This window comes from Mercurialis annua, linkage group LG1-X (assembly GCF_937616625.2).
Source record: "Mercurialis annua linkage group LG1-X, ddMerAnnu1.2, whole genome shotgun sequence".
In the NCBI taxonomy this organism is placed as follows: Eukaryota; Viridiplantae; Streptophyta; class Magnoliopsida; order Malpighiales; family Euphorbiaceae; genus Mercurialis; species Mercurialis annua.
Genome location: NC_065570.1, coordinates 1,801,937 through 1,822,503, shown reverse-complemented (window position 1 = coordinate 1,822,503; position 20,567 = coordinate 1,801,937). Strand labels below are relative to the sequence as shown.

At 28.7% G+C, this 20,567-nt stretch overlaps 2 protein-coding genes across 3 annotated transcripts; one reads left to right on the top strand and one right to left on the bottom strand.

Annotated features, from left to right (window-relative positions):
* The first annotated feature begins 3,851 nt into the window (after positions 1-3,851).
* Positions 3,852-7,113, top strand: LOC126664819 (probable NAD(P)H dehydrogenase (quinone) FQR1-like 1). Its single transcript, XM_050357381.2, has 4 exons — positions 3,852-4,012; positions 5,823-5,916; positions 6,338-6,600; positions 6,695-7,113. The coding sequence occupies exons 1-4, from the start codon at positions 3,987-3,989 to the stop codon at positions 6,924-6,926; spliced, it is 615 nt and encodes a 204-aa protein (XP_050213338.1). The 5' UTR covers positions 3,852-3,986; the 3' UTR covers positions 6,927-7,113.
* A 9,624-nt stretch (positions 7,114-16,737) lies between these two features.
* On the bottom strand, positions 16,738-20,023 carry LOC126665943 (transcription factor bHLH112-like). Of its 2 annotated transcripts, none has more exons than XM_050358880.2 (6): positions 19,465-20,023; positions 18,669-19,158; positions 18,461-18,568; positions 18,076-18,141; positions 17,894-17,953; positions 16,738-17,783 (listed from the first exon to the last, which is right to left on the bottom strand). In XM_050358880.2, the coding sequence occupies exons 1-6, from the start codon at positions 19,830-19,832 to the stop codon at positions 17,601-17,603; spliced, it is 1,275 nt and encodes a 424-aa protein (XP_050214837.1). In that variant the 5' UTR covers positions 19,833-20,023; the 3' UTR covers positions 16,738-17,600. The 2 variants fall into 2 exon arrangements, with proteins under 2 accessions (XP_050214837.1, XP_050214836.1); XM_050358879.2 differs by having other exon boundaries at positions 17,888-17,953; positions 19,465-20,022.
* Positions 20,024-20,567: the final 544 nt, after the last annotated feature.

Here is a 20,567-nt window from a genome sequence, read left to right as displayed (position 1 = left end):
ACTTTTATATTTGTTATAGATATAATCTCTCTCTTAACATTTGATCCAATTTACAAATATCTTCTCCGCTAGTTAACAATATTAGTTGATTTACTTAAAAAATAAAATTCATTTTACTTCTTGAACATATTCTTTTTCACATAGTTCAAAGAATTAAAAATCAAGTATCTTTTTTTAAAAGTAATTTATAATTTAATAGTTTAATATTCCTTTGAAAATCCCATAACTGATTTGGCAAATCAAACCAATTGCTTAATTTTCAAAAAAATGTTTATTACAATTTTTTTTAGAAAAGAAACAAATTGCTAATATCACATAATTTCAAAAAGTGTAAAAACTAAATAATTGATAATGTAATAATTAAATATTGCTTTGAAAAATTCGTAACTGATTTGGCAAATTAAATCAATTGTTTGTATAATTTATTTAGAAAATAATCAAATTGCTTATACTTAATTAATTCTATTAATACTATAATCTATAGTACTTCTCAAGGTTCTGACTTTAGTTTTCACACTTATAAATTTGTAACACTTGCAAACTTAGGTTCATTGAACTATATACTATATGCTCCCCTAAAGTTAAAAAAGTGAATTATTGGTAGGTTTCTTTATGTCAGTCTATCTTGGAATGCAAGTCATTGATTTTATTTTTCGAGATTGACCTATCTGTGACACAATCATCTTGTTCCCTTCCTAAACAGAACAAAACATTTTTCACTAGGACATTACATAACATAACTGTATAGAATAAAATGTCATGAAGTTAAATAATGTATTCGCAGTCATTTTGATCGGCTAAAAATAAAATATTTTATGTTTTTATATTAATTAAAATAAAATTTAGTTTCAATTTTTAAATTGTTTATATTATATAATTTTATTTTTAACAAAAATAATAAATATTAGTATTTATAATTTCAAAATAACTGGGTGTGAATTTAGATACCGAATCCAGCATTTACCCTAATTATATATCCCTCAATTTTCTCCATCTAAATGAATATATAAATTAAGTCAATGATTTGGACCATTTAACAGATAACGAGACACATCATGCACCTTTTGATTTCGTTTTATGTTCTTTAGAAAATCATGCATACAAGTTGGTTATATTAATAGTACATTTACTTTGAAATAGTTATCCCAATGATCGAAAATATGTGCAATATTTAAAAAGAAATACTAATAAGTAAACATACACCAAAATATCAAAAAAAATCAAAAATTTTAGTTTTACTTGCAAAATGCCGTTAATAAACAATATTTATTGTAATGTCTAGTTTATATATTATGACTATAATTTAAACTCTTTATAGTCGGTTTTATATCATCTAATAAAATTCTATCACTCAATCGAGAAAAAAAAGTCGATTTAGGTCATCAACACAAAGACTTGATATGAAAAAGAAAAGGCATAATAAAGGACGAAATTGAATCACATGGTTAAAGATTCTTCACCATTTGCACTTGCAGTGCAGTAAGAAAAAGAACAAGGAAAAAGCTCCAAAATTAAAACAAAATCATACAAAATCAGAATATAAAATAAACAAAACTAAGGTTCATTTCCACCTACAACTCAACACAAAAATTAATAATTTTATTTACAAAAATTTAATTTATTATTTTAGTAAATAAATTTAAATTGTCAAATTTAAATCAGTTTTCAATCTAAATTTATACTATTATCCTTGATGATTAAAGCCATGAAATGATTGAGTGAGATGAACCTTTAACTTTAAAATGGCCTCAAACAAATTAATTATTTTAATTAGACGGCTTCATCAAGGTTTGATTTAATTAATTGTAAATATCATACCTACATAAATGATGCATGAACTAGCTTGTGGATTGGTTGGGCCATTACAATCTCCATCTTTTTTAATTATTTTTGAAAGCAGTGCCCCATCTTTTTCGTCAAGGATAAATTAAGGTGAGAATTTAGAACTCTACAAATTGTATAATGTGGTCAAAGTACATTATGATACACGTAATTACTTTCTGAATAATTCTACGACACAACTGTTACGCTATGTTATTTTTACAATAAACAAACGTTAGTCATGTGAAAAATTAAATAAAATTGATAATAATTAAAAAATTTCCTATCATATATGCTTACTAGTTTATTGTAAAAATCACATATTGTAACGGTTGCATGGGACAAACACATTTAGTTTTTAGTTGCAAAACTAGAATGATATTTTTTTCAAAACACATATTTAAAGCTTTGTATTACTAGTATTGTTTTTTGAATAGGAACCATTTATTTTTACTTATCAATATTAAATTCCTAAATTTCTAATTTTATACTAGAAGTTAAGCCCTTTTAATATGGAAATAAAATATGTGTGCCGTTGTTGCGACTGTAACAAAATTATATTAACATTTTTGAACTGAGTGCTATAGTTTTGTTTTGTTAAAAATAAACCTCCCGATCGTTTATTTTAAGTCCGGATAATTTAATATTGTGCATAAGGATTTTATATCTACAAAATCAAAAATTTAAAGACTTTTTTCTTTTTTTGAATCAAGACGTAAATATAAACTGTAGTATGGAAACCCATTTTAAAAAATATAATAGTACACGATCCAAATGTGCCTAATTTGTATGGTACAATATCTACTAATGGAAAATTTTAGTAAGGATTAACATTTTATTATTTCTTTGAGTAATCATAAACAAAGTTTGTGCATGAAATAAAGTTGCCACACTGACCACAACTTTTACGGAAAATCAAATAAATAAGTTAAAGTATAGAATGGAAAATATAATCAAACATAAAGCTGTTAATATTCTTTTTAATGGGCATCGCATAAAGTCATAAGAACTCAACAACCACAATGAAATTGAATAATACGTTTTTTTTTGTAACGGGGAACATTTCACAACTAGTTACAGACTATGTGAACTAATTTTTTATAAAAATATTCTAAAAATCAACCATTAGAGTCTCTTATTTAGAGATGTATAAAAACCGAATAAACTTAATTGATAAATTTAATTTAATTAATAAAAAATTAGTTGGTTGATATTGAGTGATTTTAAACATAATTTTTTATAATTAATTTTAACAAGAATTGGATATAAATAATCAAATTGAACCGAATAATAATAGAAAATAAAACAACTTTTGGAATAACAAATTTTGAAGGTATTCAAACTATCATATTTTTTTACATTTGATGACTGAATTTGGGATTCGATTGATTTTTGTTACTAAATTTTAACTTTATTTAGAAGTCATATTTTTTGGCAAATATGGACACGTGACAACCGAATTTTGACACATGACAATCGGATTTTGTTAATTTTATCTTAAAACTTGTCACATATGCATAATTTCAATTTCAAGAAGAGATTTTAGGACAAATTTAAGTATTAAATTTTAAATTAAAAAAAATACGACTGCTATATATGCATTTTTAGCCGAAAGACATATTGTTACAAATAAAATTAATATTTATTAATTAATATGATAAAACACGATAATTTGAGCACTCTTAGAAAAGATACTCCAATTTTTTTTGAAAGCAATGCTATATAATCCTTATTTTTAACCCACCTTATTTAATCCACCTGACGTGATAATTAAATAGTGGTTACATTTAAAGTTTTGGAGAAAAATTTGACGAATTAAATACTGTCATGTAAGGTGGTACAAAATGGAGGATTAAATAGCATTTTTTTTTTGGAATCTAATCTTAAGTCAAATAATCTGATAATAAGACAATACTTAATTTTTAATGAATTTTTGTTTCCCAAAACCATAAAATATTAATCCCTAGATAACAATTTTAAATCTAACGGTGCAGGGAGACTGAATGGCATTATGAAACAGAGATGCGATCGGACCCAACAACAAAATGTGCGTACATAAATAAAGAAAAAAATACCACTTCTTCTCCTCACTTTCACACGCTCTCTCTCTCTATCTCTTCATCAAAAATTCATTTGAGCAGAGAGATTTAGCGACACCACTATCAATGGCCGCAACTAAAATCTACGTTGTGTAAGCACTTTCAAATTTCTTTTCTTTTGTTTGTGTTTTTTTTGGGTGATTGTTCTTCAATTAATCAGATTATTACACTTGTGAGACTGTTATTGGGTTTGGTCTTGTAATTGTTTTGTACTACTGCACGAACACTTCATTCTATCGACATGTCTTGTTCTGAAAACATTTCCAAACACACGAAACTTTATTTTTTACATAAAAAAATAATTAAAATAACACTGTTTTGCCACGAAATTTCACTTTTTACATAGAATAACATTGTTTCGCCGTGTCTGTATGCAAGTATTCCGTTTTCCGGTGTCTGTGCTACTTGGGGTTTGGATAATTCTTTTAGTTTGTTTGTGCTGATTGTAGTTGCTTTTCCTTGAATGGAAATATATGTTTAGTGGATTGATTTTTTTGGGTTTTATTTGTACTTGATATTTGGATTTGATTGTGTTTCATGTAAACTTATTGGTGTATATAGATCACTTAGCTCAAGGAATTAAATTCCGTTAATGAGTAGCTCTTATTTCTTGGTATTCCAGGAATATTGCAGTATGTAGATAGCTTAAAACAAATAGAAACTTGATGAAGATTGTTAAAAAAATATTTTATCTCTGTTTTATCTCATTTTTAAAGGCTTAGAATCATGATCAAGTTATCGAGGAATTCTTAGATAGACTCGATTTACCACGGCATTTATGATCTGAGCCATTCACTTTAAAACACATCATCAAATGTGTAGCAACTTTAGCATACTAAATTACATTTATGACATCTTTTTAATGATGTGTTTTAAAGCAATTGGCTCAATCCATGGATGGCATAGTGGACGGAGTCTACCTAAAAATTTCTCCAAGTTATCTAATTTGCTCGTGTTTTTTTTTTTGTGTGTTTAAATGATGTGTAATTTTAGTTCTCATTCATATATGATAGATGAAAAACAGGTGCAAATCATGTTTTTTGCAAAGTTTTCCACTTATACTGAATCATGAAAAATGACTGAAACATATAGCAAAAGAACCTTGTGGATTGAACACTTAAACTATAAGATAGACAATATTAGTGCTTGTTGTGCTTATAATTAAAGTTAAGTCAAGAGTAAAGTGAATTTGAAAGTGGACCTACTCTTTGAAAATATAATCAGGGGGAGCAATTAAGTCTAGCCCCATGCTTTTAGACCATGTGGTCCCAATATTTATCATTATTGAGACTAGTTATTGGCATGAAATTAGTATGAATAAAGCATCAGCTATTGGCTTTCATTTTCAATGGTCTGGCATACACAAGAATTTGCCACTAAATTTCTTCTGTTGCACTCTAGAAGACAAACTACTCCCACATAGGAAAAGAACTAAAGATGATAGATTTATTGTGGTGAAGCTGGTATGTCTTGAAAATAGAAAAAAAGAATGTGCTTTAATTGTTTAGGCCCCGGTATTGGTGTAGTCCTATTGTGCTTGCAGTCGTACCATGATGCATTCATTAACGGCGATATGTCTCCCTGATATGGAATTAGTCCTTAAAAAGTTATATGCCTCGATATAGAGATACATTATTTTTACCACAAGTGTTATTTGGTTATCATGAAAACGTAGTAACATACATGACTTGTGTGACCTTAGTGCTATATATTTCTTTATCATTCAGTATCATGTACTGCAAGATTATCTATGGCGATTTGCCGAGGAAAAAGTTGATGAAAAATTAAGTAACATACGAAAGTTTAGATTATCAAATGACTTGTCTATTAATCATATTTTCATGTTCATTCTTAGACTAGAATCTAAAGTGATAAATGGAAACTTTTTAATGCCTTTTGCAGTTACTATTCTATGTATGGACATGTCGCAAAGCTAGCCGAAGAGATCAAGAAAGGAGCTGCATCTGTGGAAGGAGTGGAAGTGAAACTATGGCAGGTTGATGATTCTGTTTACTATTTTAGCTTTTTTCAAACCGATTTCCATTTCTCATTTGAATGTTGTTGCTCGGAATAATATAAACTAGTTAGGATCATATTAGTGGAATGAAGACTTTCAGTTTGAGAAAAAAACATAATAAATGTAACAGAAGGGATATATTGTGCATAAATTGTTTTGGTGATGCCTAGGGATATCCAATCAATTTGCTTGGTATTGTAGCTTGCCAGACTTTGAGGTCTCCATTACCTAATAGATAGCGCAAAACTGTGTGAAAGATCAATGACTAAATTCTGGATCATATGCACTTCACAAAAAATGAATGGTGTATCTTATGAGCAAAATTTCATATGCTCTGAAATGTTTTTTTGCTGTCCTTTCAATAGTTAAGTGCCTGATTGAATATATTTGGCATCAACAGGTAGAAGAAACACTGTCAGAAGACGTTCTTGTGAAAATGGGTGCTCCTTCAAAAACCGACGTACCTATAATTACACCTAATGAACTCGCTGAGGCTGATGGAGTGCTTTTCGGCTTCCCTACTAGATTTGGAATGATGTCTGCTCAATTTAAAGCATTTATGGATGCAACTGGAGGTCTATGGAGAACACAAGCACTTGCAGGCAAGCCTGCAGGAATCTTTTACAGCACTGGTTCTCAGGGAGGTGGACAGGAGACCACTCCGTAAGTTTCAATTCAATCTGTTAAGTCTCTATCTATATGTACGGATATTGCGTAATTCTGATAATTTTTGTTTGAATTGCAAAACCCAATGCAGATTGACTGCAATTACGCAGTTGGTTCACCACGGAATGGTGTTTGTACCGATTGGATACACATTTGGAGCTGGTATGTTTGAAATGGAGAAAGTGAAGGGTGGCAGCCCTTACGGTGCAGGAACCTACGCCGGGGATGGCTCGAGACAGCCGACTGACTTAGAGCTTGAGCAAGCTTTTCACCAGGGCAAATACTTCGCCGGCATTGCAAAGAAGTTCAAGGGAAGTGCTTGATTTTCTCTTACACAATTCATGTCTCAGGTTGCTATACGTACCTGTGACCTAGTATTACTTTCTTGAAAAAAATTCAGTTCATCTACTTTGCGAAAAATAATGTGCCTTTTGAGTTGCATTGTTGTCATGGATCTATTTCATTATAACAGACGCATCTATTAATGAAAAGAGTGATTGTTTTCAGAAATTTTTCCTAGAATCGTCATTTCATTTTTGTGTTTCATCACCTGTGCCAACAAAAAACCGAGGATCAATTAGCTATATATCAAATGGTATGAGCATCAACCAGCATTTTGCTAAGGTTGCGGATTCATTTCCTCCAACAAGCGTTTCTCTTTTCAATATTAATTATAATATATTAAAAAGAAATCGAAGATCGGATGAGCTCCATTTAAGCGAAATATTATTTGATCCATGAATATCTTACATAAAAAATGAACAATTAATTACAAGATACATAAATATAGTAACTACTACAAGTTTGGTTGCTATTGTAAGAGACAAATCTGCTCTTAGTTGTGTTTTCTGGGTTGATCTGGTTTTTCTGAATAAAAGTTATTATTCAAGTTTGATTAGTTTCAAAATTTGAGATTCAATATTGAATTCTCTAAAACTCTTCCAAATTTTAGTTATTATGTTTAGGGCATCTCCGATAAAAGTCATTAAGTTAATATTTGATGACTTTCCATCTCTATCAAAGGTCAATTTGATGACTCCATACCCTCTTTTTACACACTCTCTCATCAAATTAGGTAATTTTTTTTATTAAGTCATGTAATCACTATTTATAATATTTTATTATTTGAATAAGTTATAATTTGATACTTTTAATTAACTTTGTATTTAATTGAATACTTTACTTAATTAAAACAAAACATACTACTACGATATTACATATAAATATTATATTAATTTTAGAATATGTAACAAAAATAAATTTATGTTTGTAATTGGTAAAAAATGTATAAAAAGCTAGAGATAAAAATGATTAAACTAGTTGGATTTGATAACTATTGTTGGAGATGATAGTTCATCAAATTCATATTTGATAATCTAATTGATAACTATTTTTGGAGATGGTTTTAGATCTTAATAACTTTTTTAAAATTCAAATCCAACTTAAATTCTTTAGATCAAGAGATTAAATTTTTAAAAACTCGAATCGACTTGATTACATTTATAATTTTTTTAATTCAAAGAAGCTTTTATTATAAAAGATATATTCAAAGAATTTATTATATCAGTGGTATTTAAACTCTAAATTTATTAAATGAAAATATAAATTATTTTATCTAGTCAAATTAGTTACTAAATTCTAAAGAATAACATTAATATGATGCTTCTTACCAGTTTACTTTTATCAAAATTCTGTATTCTAATATTAAATTCTTAAAATATTTTAGTTGACTCGTAGTCTTATACTATGTATATTGACTGACACAAGTACGTCAACTGGGTAAAGACAGACAAGTTAATTAAATATTTTCATATCAAAATTATATATACACTTTTTTTTTCTTAAAAACTGGAGCAGACAAATCAGAGAACACACCCGAGCATCTCAACTAGGTTGACACCCTCTTAGCGTATACACGATAAGTATACTTATATCAAAATTATATATACACAATAAGTATATTTATCATTGAAATAATACTCATGATTCACTAAATTTTAAGTAAAAGAAGTTTTAAAGAAGTTTAATGAATCAAACTAACTACAATCATAAATTTTAAACACTTAAACACTTCCTTCGTGTTCCCGTAAGTATCCTAGGTATATATGTTTCCACCTTTCAACGGAAAAAATTGGCGGGATGCATATTTTTTGTGTCCCCGCCATGTTTTTAGTGTATACATGTGTTCTCGTGTCTCCTCCTTACATACTGTATGCGAGAAGTGTCGGTGCTTCATAGTAAATAGTGTCAAAATGACTCAACTACTGATGCCTATGCATAATGTGGTCTCAAATATGATTTATGTAGTAACTATTTCACACACATAAAAGGGCAGCTAAAACACTATGGGATCAAATTTTGTAGGTAAAATTTCATGGAAGTTGAAATTATGTAGAGGGGCCTAAATCTAGATGACTGAAGTTGGCCTCATTGCACAAATGTGAGAGCCCCTTCAAGCTCATTTCCTTTAAAATAAACCCACAAAAATTGCTATAAGTATCCTTATACTTCCTAAAAGATTTTTGAAAAATAAATTGCGGCTGAGATGGTGAAGCTATCGATTTATGGTTGAACTAGTTCAATTACCGAGTCGATTAATTAAAATATAGGACAAATAAATTACACAATATATATAATGTGTATATATATTAGAATAAGTCTTCATATTTAATATTTAAATACATACATAAAATTTTATATTGGTATATTTATATAAAAAAAAGAATTAACACATTTTAAGGTCTCTAAATTTGATGTTTTTAGTTTATTTGGTCCCTAAACTTTTAATTAGTCTTATTTAGTCCTTAAATTTTATATTTTTAGTTTATTTGGTCTCTGAACTTCTATTCGATCTTATCTGGTCCTTGAACTTTGATTTTCTTTTTGCTTTCTCAGATTTCCAAATGGATAAAAATTCAGAGATCAGATAAACTAAAAAATGTAAAGTTCAGGGACCAAATAAGACAAAATGGAAGTTTAGGGACCGAATAAATTAAAAATTTAAAATTAAAGGACCAAATAAGACAAAATGAAAGTCTTAAAACTAAATAAACTAAAAATGTAAGGTTAAAGGACCTTAAAATTTGTTAATCCTAACAAAAATTAGCAAATAGATTCTGTTATAATAAACAAACAAATAAATAAATGGTTTTTATGATTTATAACCTAGAGAAATGCTTAGGTAGACTCAGTCCACAACGTCATCCATGGACTAAACCTATCACATTATAACACATCATTAAAATAATGGCACTATCGTAATATTCCTATTCAAATGTGTAAATAAGTATAAACAAAATTATGATAGTGCCATTATTTTAATGACGTGTTATAATGTAATAGGCTAGTCCACGGATGACGTGATAGACCGAGTCTACCTAAAAATCTCTCACCTAACCTATTCAATATTCAGTTTTATACAAAAATTCAAAGAGGTTGACAAAACATCTGATTTTTAGTGAAGAATCCAACCCTCTTATTCGCGATGATTGAAATAGAAAAAAATATCTTTCTACTGCATATCATTTGGGACAGTACTACAAGTTTTTGATTGATTGGAATTTTTTTAAAATGGAAAAGAATATAAGAGTTTGAAATTGGTAATAAAAAAAGAAAGGCCAATAATAGAAATTGACAACCAGCGGTGGAATCTAATTTCCGCAAGTCCGAACTTAAATTTTAATTCACATGTCATTTTCCGGCAGACCGATCCTGAATTATACTACAAACTTATTTATAAATACAAATTTACCTCTATTTTTTATAGAAAAATCGATTTTAGTCGTAACTAGATAGTTCAGCCCGTGTTAACCACTCAATATAGACACCAAAAAGATATGAGAACACGAGTCTTTGTTTATGTGAAAATTGTTATAAGTGGACTTTTATCTTTATTATTTGAAGTCGATGTTCCGACTAAAACATGTTCAAAATTAATCTATATTTAAAATTCAAATCCGAAATCTCTTATTAAGGTAGAATGAGTTCTTGCCGCTTCATTCCGATCCCCATAAATATTTTTAGGGCTTAACTAAGCTCTGAATAATAGATTCAAAGCTGCAAGAGAAAAAAAGACATAAAAAGAAAGTGAAACATAGAGCATAAGTGAACAGTTTGAGTAATGTCCTTGATTAGCCATAACAAGAAAAAGAATGTATGCCATTCAAGTAAAGCTTACAACTACTGCTCCAATTTATACTTTCTTTATCATCAAAGTATTTTTTTGCCTATATGCTTTTCCTCATTATAAACTATACATTTTTTCGCAATTTAGTTACTATCGTTTTATTTTTATATTTTGATAAGTTAACTCTTATATATTTAAAACGGGAGGTAACTATCGCAACTCCAGCCAATGATTACTTATGTAGAGTTGGGTGACATTATCCGTCGTTTTAATGATAATTTACATGAATTCATTCAGTAATTTCTTTATTAAAAAAATCGATGTTGGGTTATGAAAATGTAAAAAAAAAAACGGTAGTAACCAAAAAATTAGGTACCTACAAATAATTTTAACCCCGCTCTCAAACTTTTAAATTTTATTATATTTTTAATTTTTAGTTTCAATTGTATCTAATTTCTTGATGAAAGGTTTTACAATGTAAATAAAATTCAAATATATCCTTCATATTTAACAGGTAGTCTAAATTCATCCATAATATTCTAACAAGTACCAAAAATTAAAATAATAAATATGTCAAATATGAATGATATGTTTAAATATATTCCAATATATTTCAAGTGAAAAAACTCCTATTTTAAAAAATAGGTATTATTAAAACAGAAAATTAAAAAATAAAATGAAATTGAAGTATTTTTCTAATAATCTTAGCTTACAGAAAAAATTAATTAATAAGAATTGAATACTCAAGAACAAGCGGTACAGATCCTGATGCTTGAAGCTATGGTATAATTTCCATCAGCCGATCATTACAAAAAAATATAAATAATTGCTTTGCATGATTGGTCATCTCAAATGTCATATGGATTCTTCAAAATTAAGCTTTCTTTTGAATTTTTTACATACAATTGATTGAACTCTTCATCAATTTGTTCCCTGCATTTCAATCCATTAATTATTCTTGCTTTACAGCCTTCAATATATATCTCTACTTATCTTTCCATATTCGGGTAATTGATTATGGAGTTACTATATTTTGCACTTATTTTAAATTATTGATCGTGCTTTAATTCGTTTTGATTTGATTATCAAACTACGATTTTAGGAACATCGAGAGGTTTTTAAGTGATTTTAGCTTGGTTAAATTATACGTATGTTGATAATCAATTTTTGATTATTCATGCCGCGTTACATCTTTTATTTTCGGCTAAACCCATCATACAATCCATATACTATTAATGTTTATTTCACTGTTCCTTAACAAAAAATTTACATTTAAATAGCCAATTAATTATTTAGTATGTACACTTATGGTCTTTTACAGATGAAACTACAAAAAACATTGTCGTTTTAACGAGAACGTTTAATTTCTAAAAGGACCATATATGTGTAAAATAAATAATTAGAAGATCACTTAAATGTAAAAAGTATATTAAAAACCAATTGAAATAAAAAATACAATAGTACAAACACTTCAAAATGGGTTTAGGCTTTTTTTTATATATATATAATTATTGTTGAATATTAAATGTGAAGGAAATCCCATATTGAAATTATATGAGTAGAATAATGGACATATAAATATAATGGATTATTTAACTCATTGTCTTAGATTTTTGAAATTGATGTGATGTTCGGCCAACAGTTATATGGTTTCAGTCTTAGGCCTTATTCTGATCCAACAATTGGTATCAAAGATAGGTTCGGCTAGGTGAAAAAAAGTGACTCCGGATATAAAAGTTCGGGGAGTGTTGCTAGCCACTTCGGATACCCACGAGCTGGAGTCGAGTTCCGAAGGAAGCGCCCAATGTGAGGGGAGATTTTTAAATACTAAATGTGAAGAAAATCCACATTGAAAAAATATAAATAGAATGGTGAACATATAAGTTAAGTGCAATGGATTACTTAATTCATAGTCTTAAGATTCTAGATTTGATAAGGTATTGTCTGGTTCACAGTTATATCGATCCCATTCTAAGTCCCATAAATAATTTTTTATATATTATGCTTTTTCAGGTCCAACAATTACTAATTAGGTAAAAGTTTTAAGGAAATTTACATTCTATACTATAAAAAGGCAAAATATCTATAAAAATACAACTACACTTTTCTCTTTACAAACAATACTATCTTATTAAATATATTTCTAAAAAAACTATCTCTTTTTCATCTTTTTTATTTTTTATTTTTTTCAATACCTAATTTTTTCTTCATCCATTACTGTCCACCACCACCATCAATCTTCACCTTATAAACCTTGCCGCGCCAACTGTCGTCGCCCTATAACCTGTGTTTGTTGCCCCGCCGCTCATTACCTCCTCTACAGCTGCCGCTGTTCATCAGCATCTCTATGCTACCGCCGCCCGCTGGTTTTTCACGGGGCTATCGTCGCTGCTCGTCGGCCTCCACAATGTTGCCGCTTGTCATATATGATATCATCAAAATCTGATATTTTTTAAAAAGAAAACGTATATAATATGTATCATATGTGGATTACATACAATAGAATTATATATGTATATTATATTAGAATTATTGGTGGGAGTAATTGATTTTATATAGGTGAGAATGTGACAACCCCACATGCTTATGAGAGTGTTTAGGTTCAACCATGATCTAATAACTAGAACTAGTTAATATCTGGTTGAACCTTTACACTTATAACTCATTTATATTTGTTCTACTAAGCAATGTGGGATTATCTTTAACACTCCCCCTCAAGTGCAACCGGGACTGAACATCCGGTTGTCACTTGAAATTGACTCCCCTTTAAACTGAAACTTTTTGATTTAACAAGCAGCGGTAACACCGGACTGGGCCGCTGGGAATGAACATTCCAGACGGACAATCGGCAAATTAAGAATCCGGGCCAGACCTACTGAAATTTTTGATTTAATACGCAGCGGCAACACCGGACCGGGTCGCTGGGGCTGGACATCCAGACGGACAACCGGCAAATTAGGAACCCAAGGCAGACCCGCTCTGATACCATATTAGAAATATTGGTGGGAGTAATTGATTTTATATAGGTGAGAATGTGACGTCACATTGCTTATAAGAGTGTTTAGATTCAAACATGATCTAATAACTAGAACTAGTTAATAGGTGGTTGAATCTTTACACTTATAAACTCATTTATATTTGTTATATTAAGTAATGTGGGATTATCTTTAACATATTATCCGATTTATATATAAAATTTATACTGAATGTATATAAAATCGTATTTTTATATACATAAAATAATATTTTGTAAATATTTTCATAAAAATAATTTTGTTTATAAAGAGAACTTTGAAATAGTATTTTTATAAATATTTATTTATGTATAATTGTCAAAATTTTATCATTTTAATTATTTCATTAACCTTCTATGCGTACACTTTTAATTTGTATGTTTCTACGCTCTAAATGAATATGAAATTGCAATTTCTAATACAAGAACCGTTTTCCGGTGAATTGTTGTATTGTTTGGCTATTTCAGTTTTATGATTTTATAGGTTTAAATGGGAAGAAATTCTCGTTTTTTTTTGCTCAATAAAAGTTAGCTCTAATCCAATAAAGTAAAGATTCGTTATGACTTGTTTTGGATAGAGTTGTAGTTGATGAAGTTTTTTAATATAATCGTCTAGATGAATATATTAAAAGGATCTACATTAACATTTAGCCTGTTACACATATATATGGCATACAAGTATAAGCAAACATTTATTATTTTGATTGGGTTTTTCATGTAGGAGTGAGCAAACCGTCATTTAAATAAATTTAACCAACTTAGCCAATTTATTTTGGTTAAATTTGGTTAATGTTTTTAAATTAATTTAATTAGTTTAATTGGTTTGGTTAATAAAGAAATTATTTGATTATAATTAAAATGTTCAAAATTAGATTAATCAAATTAACCAAATGTTAAATTTTTTTTATCGATTTAACCGAATTTACTGACTAATCCATTCTGTTTGATTTTAAATTTTTAAGATTTCAATAAATAAAATTTCAACTAAAATTATTAATTTAATTGGTTCAGTTAAATTTATTTGATTCCGATTAAATTATTCGGATTTAACGGAACGGACTGTTTAGCATGCAATTAAGTAATAAGTTGTGTAAATTTTGTTTGAAAAAGAATGGTGAAGAAAAGGAATGTGCCCATGCTTGCTTCATATCCTTTATAGGATTCACACAACAACAAAACAACAATAAGTTAAGACAATAGTAATTATTGCTTCATATAGTATATTTTATGTACATGCTATATAAAGTTGTAAGCAATAATCATCCTATGTTTAAGCAAAACATCTTACATAATTCGATACTAATCATTAAGTCGACATATATTTAGTGAACACTACGCTGTAATATTTAAGGTTCAAAACTAGAACATATTACAGAAGAATTTTTAGGTAAATTCAGTTCACCATGTCACCCGTGAACTAAGCATATCACATAATGACACGTCATTAAAATGATGGCAATCTTGTAATATTAATATTCAAATGTATAAATAAATAATAGACGAAATTACAAAATTGCCATCATTTTAATGACGTGTCATTATGTTATAGACTTAGTCCACAGATAATATGGTGGACTGAATCTACTTAAAAATCTCTCCATATTTCAACTTGGCATAGGTCAATCTTGAGGTTAATTTTTTTGACGTTTACCAAAATATACTATATAGTGTTTGTACCCGTAATTGAGTTTCATTATTTTATTTATCTAACTAAATATCTATCTTTTTAAGGATATTGAACTTTTTATATTACTAAGTTTATCCAAAATTAGTGAAATGATATATTTCAAATCTTTTAAAAAAACTCACACAATTATGATTTTATTACAATGGAAGTTCACCATCATAGGAAAAAATCACTAAATTTATCGTAAATTACAAACATTATATTGAATTTTACCCTTTATTAAAAAAAAAAAGACATAGAGTTATACCTCTTTTTGTAATTCTGACATTACCAAATAAACAAAAATACAAAAATTTGATGTGTTTTGACTTGGTGACAATCCTTTAAAATAATTTGAAAAGTTAGTAATTTTTCTAATGTCATCCTTTTTATAATCTGGATTAAACTGAGTGATTTGACAAGTTTAATATTCCCTTTTCAATAACGGAAAGTAACTAAATTATTTATAGTGCATTTGTAAATTCTCTCCAATAACGGTAAAATAAAATATTTATCATGTCATAAATTCTATACATTTATCAAAGTATACATGTTATTTTGAAAATAGATACTGACTTTTTACGTTGCAAAATCGAAAATACGCATATGCTATCATTGTTCGCATAAGTAATACATCACCGATAATTCACCTCTTGTTGCTGAAAAAATAAATGTTTACTTACCTGATAAAAAAAATTAAACTTAATTACCAATTTTTAAAAGCAAAATTATATTGTATACTAATAATTTAACCCTTTTGACATTACATATTTTTTAAAGAAAATAAGAATTTATAATTCGTTAATTATGCAAATTATTATATTCAGAACGTGTCTAATCCGATGTGAATTGTTTATGCGGATTTACTTTCAACTCGTTAAATGACGAGCTAGACTATTTAAAATATTTTCTAATAAAATATATGTCAAAATTATTAAAATTATTAATATATAAAATCATTTTTCCTTTTACAAAACCACTATAATTTGGTAAAATGTAACCTATCAATATTGCGATATATTATATAGTGTGAGGAATTATTAGTTAAGTTCTCTTCTCTCCATTTAATTAAATTTATTATATTCAGTTTTTTTGTTTTTATTAATCTTTATTGAAGTTAAGATATGCAAATCTATTATCAAACGTAAAGTTATAAAGGTTCATAATTAAATTAAATGCACGCGCGGTTATGCCCTTGTCAAACTTTTATCTCCATTACAGTACAGAAAAAAAAAAGTAACAGAAACCCTAAAAGCAAAGAACACTGGGCCGCCTTCTGACTTCCACTTGCACATTTTTAAACATAATTACAAATACAAAAAGTTATAATACCAATCAAATGAGCTCCACTCACTTTTTTCTTTTTCAAATCAGTCCAATGATTACAAATTATTTTATTTCATTTTCTTGAATATTATAGCAAAAACAATAAACAGGTGGGCTTACCAACCCTAGATGTATATAATGCAACAGGAACAATAAGTTTTTTTTTTCCTGCTAAATTCAGCTCTTAATTAACATATTAATATTAATTATTCTGCTAAATTTAGCATTTGTTCCTGAGCTTATATATGTAAATTACATTAATACAATACAAGAGTTAATAAATAAAGATACAAAACCTAATAGGAAAAATGAATTTATCTGCCCACGTATTAATTTGGCTCGTTTGCTAAATATATCGTAATCTTAAAATCTTACTCGTTTAGTACATCATCTTTTCGATGTTTGTCACCCCGACTTGTTTGGAGCTGATATAGCGTAATATTCTACGTCTATATATACAACATTTAACCTATTTGATGATATATAATATCGTGCCGCATCAGCTAATTCAAACATGTCGTGAGTATCAGAAAGATGATAAACTAAACATAAAATTTAAATAACGTGGACATTTGACAAACCAAACTAAAGTGTGGATAGATAAATTCATTTACCTTAACAATAACTTAAAGAGTTCCCTAATCATTTGCTAGCCTACATTATTTATCTCTTTTTCTTTGTTTTCTTTAGCTTTTTGCTCAAGACTGGTACAGCTAGCGGGCACAGCAACTCAGCTTCTAATCTTGTTTTTGTATGGAAGTTATAATATATATAATCCGAATAATCTCGGTTAAAATATTCGATATTATATGTCGAAATGATCGGTTCGGAACTCTTTAGCATAATTTAATGATCCCCAGGTAGTTCTACCTGAAAGTACCACCGAATGTTGGTGTCCAGAAATCAGCTGTTGTCTCGTTAGCTACAGGATATGTGCTTGAGATTGGCACTAGACATAATCCTCGGCTTTTTAAATCTTGTTTTACTGCTTCTGTCTCCTTATTATTTTGGTGTTGAATGCCATTTTTCATATATGGAGTACTTAAAACCTGCACCAATTTGGAAAATTTACATCGTTATTTAATTGTTCTAAATTAAACATTTTATAGTATAAATTAAGACATTGTTAAGATACTAAAATTATGTAACGTACACTGACTTGATCATGAAGGAACTTTATGTATTCGATGGCTTCGTGAAGAACGGATGCAGTATCGGTCTGAAACGAGCGATTATCTCAACTTAAATTCATATTTTAAGCAAATGTGAAGAAATTTTAATGGTATAATTTTGCAAAATTAACAATTGGAGAAACAAAAATAAAATTCAAAGACTAATTACCTTTCCAAAAGGTGAAACTAATTGCTGAAGTGCTGTTATTCGGTCCCCTAACTTCTCTTTACGAACCTGATAATTAATTAACAAAAGGTATCATATTTTTGTTTGTTTTTTATATTACAAGATAATAAAAGCATAAGGTTATAAGAATTAATAGAATCAAAATCATTTTTTGATACATTTTGGTTAGTTAATTTTATCTTTACATCAATAGAAGGTTGTTATAGCAATTTAGGGTAAAAATTACTTACATGAAAATGGAATGTTTTCGTTATCGTTGATATAAAAATAAAAGTTCAGTTACCGAAATGCTATAAATGAAACGATGATAACCATCCTTTTATAGTTCAATAACCGCATAAAATTTTAAACTTGCGATGTTTTGTACCTTAAAAGTAGGTAATGGCGATGGTGTTTCAATTCGAGCCCTTTTCGTTACTGGTTCGCTTCCTTTCTTCATCACTAATCCCGAGTCTCGTACTTGTTGATCACCAAGCTAAAATAGATATACAAAAAACACACATATAAGAAAATTCAGTTCAGTTGTTGTACTAATGTAAATAGCTTAATGTTAATTATGGAGATTGAATAATTACCTTCGCGTCATCAAAATTCGGCATAAGAAATTGCGGTTGAGAATTATTAGAATGTAGAAAACTAGGTCTAATATCATTCACCACAGTTGGGCTTGAGGAATTCCAAAATGGTGTATTAATATTAGAGAATTGCATGCCACCAGATTGTTGTTTTGTCAATGAGGGTTTTAGAAAAGGAGCAATTTTAGGCCAAGAAGGAGATAATTCATTCAATATGGTCCCATAATTTGAAGAATAGCTCATATTGGTCCTTCCATTGAAATTAGATTGTTGTTGAAGTTCCGGTTCCGGTTCAAATAAATGGTAGCCGTAAGCTGCTGCTGACGATGATCCCATCGAATAGCTTTGTTGCTGCTGCTGCTGATGATGATCTAATGCGAAATCTTGATTTGGTGTGCTTGTAAAACTCTTTGGACTCCACTCGTTTTGGATTTGTGAAGTATTGTTCATGTGACCTTCTTGTATGTAATTAGTTTCTCCTCTTCCATGGCTGCAAAAAGAAAAAAGAATCTGTTTCAAATCAAGAAAATGAATGAAAAAAAGTCTTGCAACTTGATAAATGATCAAGTTGACTTCTTTTTCTTATCTAAAACTTGAGAATTGGACAAAGAAAACATCTTTTTAAGAAGAAAAAGTTAGAAATATAAAGCTTAATCTATTCTTGAGCAGAATTCTGCCAAAGTCGTAGGTTCAATTTCTATCGCATACGCTTCTTTCCAAAATCAAATGATAAAAAAAAAATTGATTTCTTGATTCTTGAATATCATCATCTAAGAGAATAAAAATAGTAACTTACAGTAAAGTTTGGCAGCTCCAATCCGAGGAAGACGAGGATGAAGAAGAAGATGAAATCGATCCAAACCCCATCATTTGCATAGTCGAATTATCCATAACCATAGTATTATTACTTCCACCGCTATGATCAGAATCAGTCTGCTGATGTTTTTGCGAATCTTGAAAAATATTATCATCAGAATCTTTGCATGGAGATGAGCTAAGCTTCAAGTGATCATCCAATAGCCATGAAGTTCCATAATTACTACCTCCAAGAAGATCACCGCCGCCTATGGAGGCGGAGCAAGGCGATGAGCAGCCCATTAACATATTTTTCGACAAGTTCCACCAGTTTCCGCCGCAAATCCCGGTCTGAAACTCTTCTGCCATGGCCAAGATTTTTTTTTTTTTTTTGCTTCCCTTTGATTTGTTTATGTTCTTAGTTTTTGTGACTTTAATATGACTATATATATATAAGCTATGGTTGGCAGTATATAAGTAGAGATACAGACAATGGAAATAACCAGAAATGTAGTTGACAAATCAATGAGAGAAGATGATTGGACAAATGAGAGGAGGCAGTTTGAATCGAATTTTTTCTTTAAGTCTTTTTAAACTATTTTTTATTCCTTTTTTAAAGATTTTTTTTTCAAGAATTATTTTTTTATTTGTTGCAAGTATATTAAGTTTATTGCTTTGAAATTTTGTTGTTACTTATAAGTAAAGGGATGTATTATGATGATGATGATTTTGAACTTGTAATCTAATGGCTAATTATCTTCTTGATTAAATTAATATTAAAATGTTTTATTCCAACCCTAGAATATTTTTCTATCTGCATTATTTTATATATTAAGATTATTCTGTTGAAATTTGGTATAATACACTTTATTTTTTCAATTTCAAAAAATCAAAATTCTTTTAGCATTTTATTTATTAAGTGAAATTGAATAAAAATATCATAAAAATATATATTACTGGTTTTTCTAAAAAAATGATTAAAAGAAAAATTGCAGAAGATATACATAAAAAGATAACCTGAAAATTAGGACCTTATGGAACTTTATGGTCCCAGGCAAATTGTTATTCTATTATATGCGCGTGAGTGTCACTTGTTTAATTATA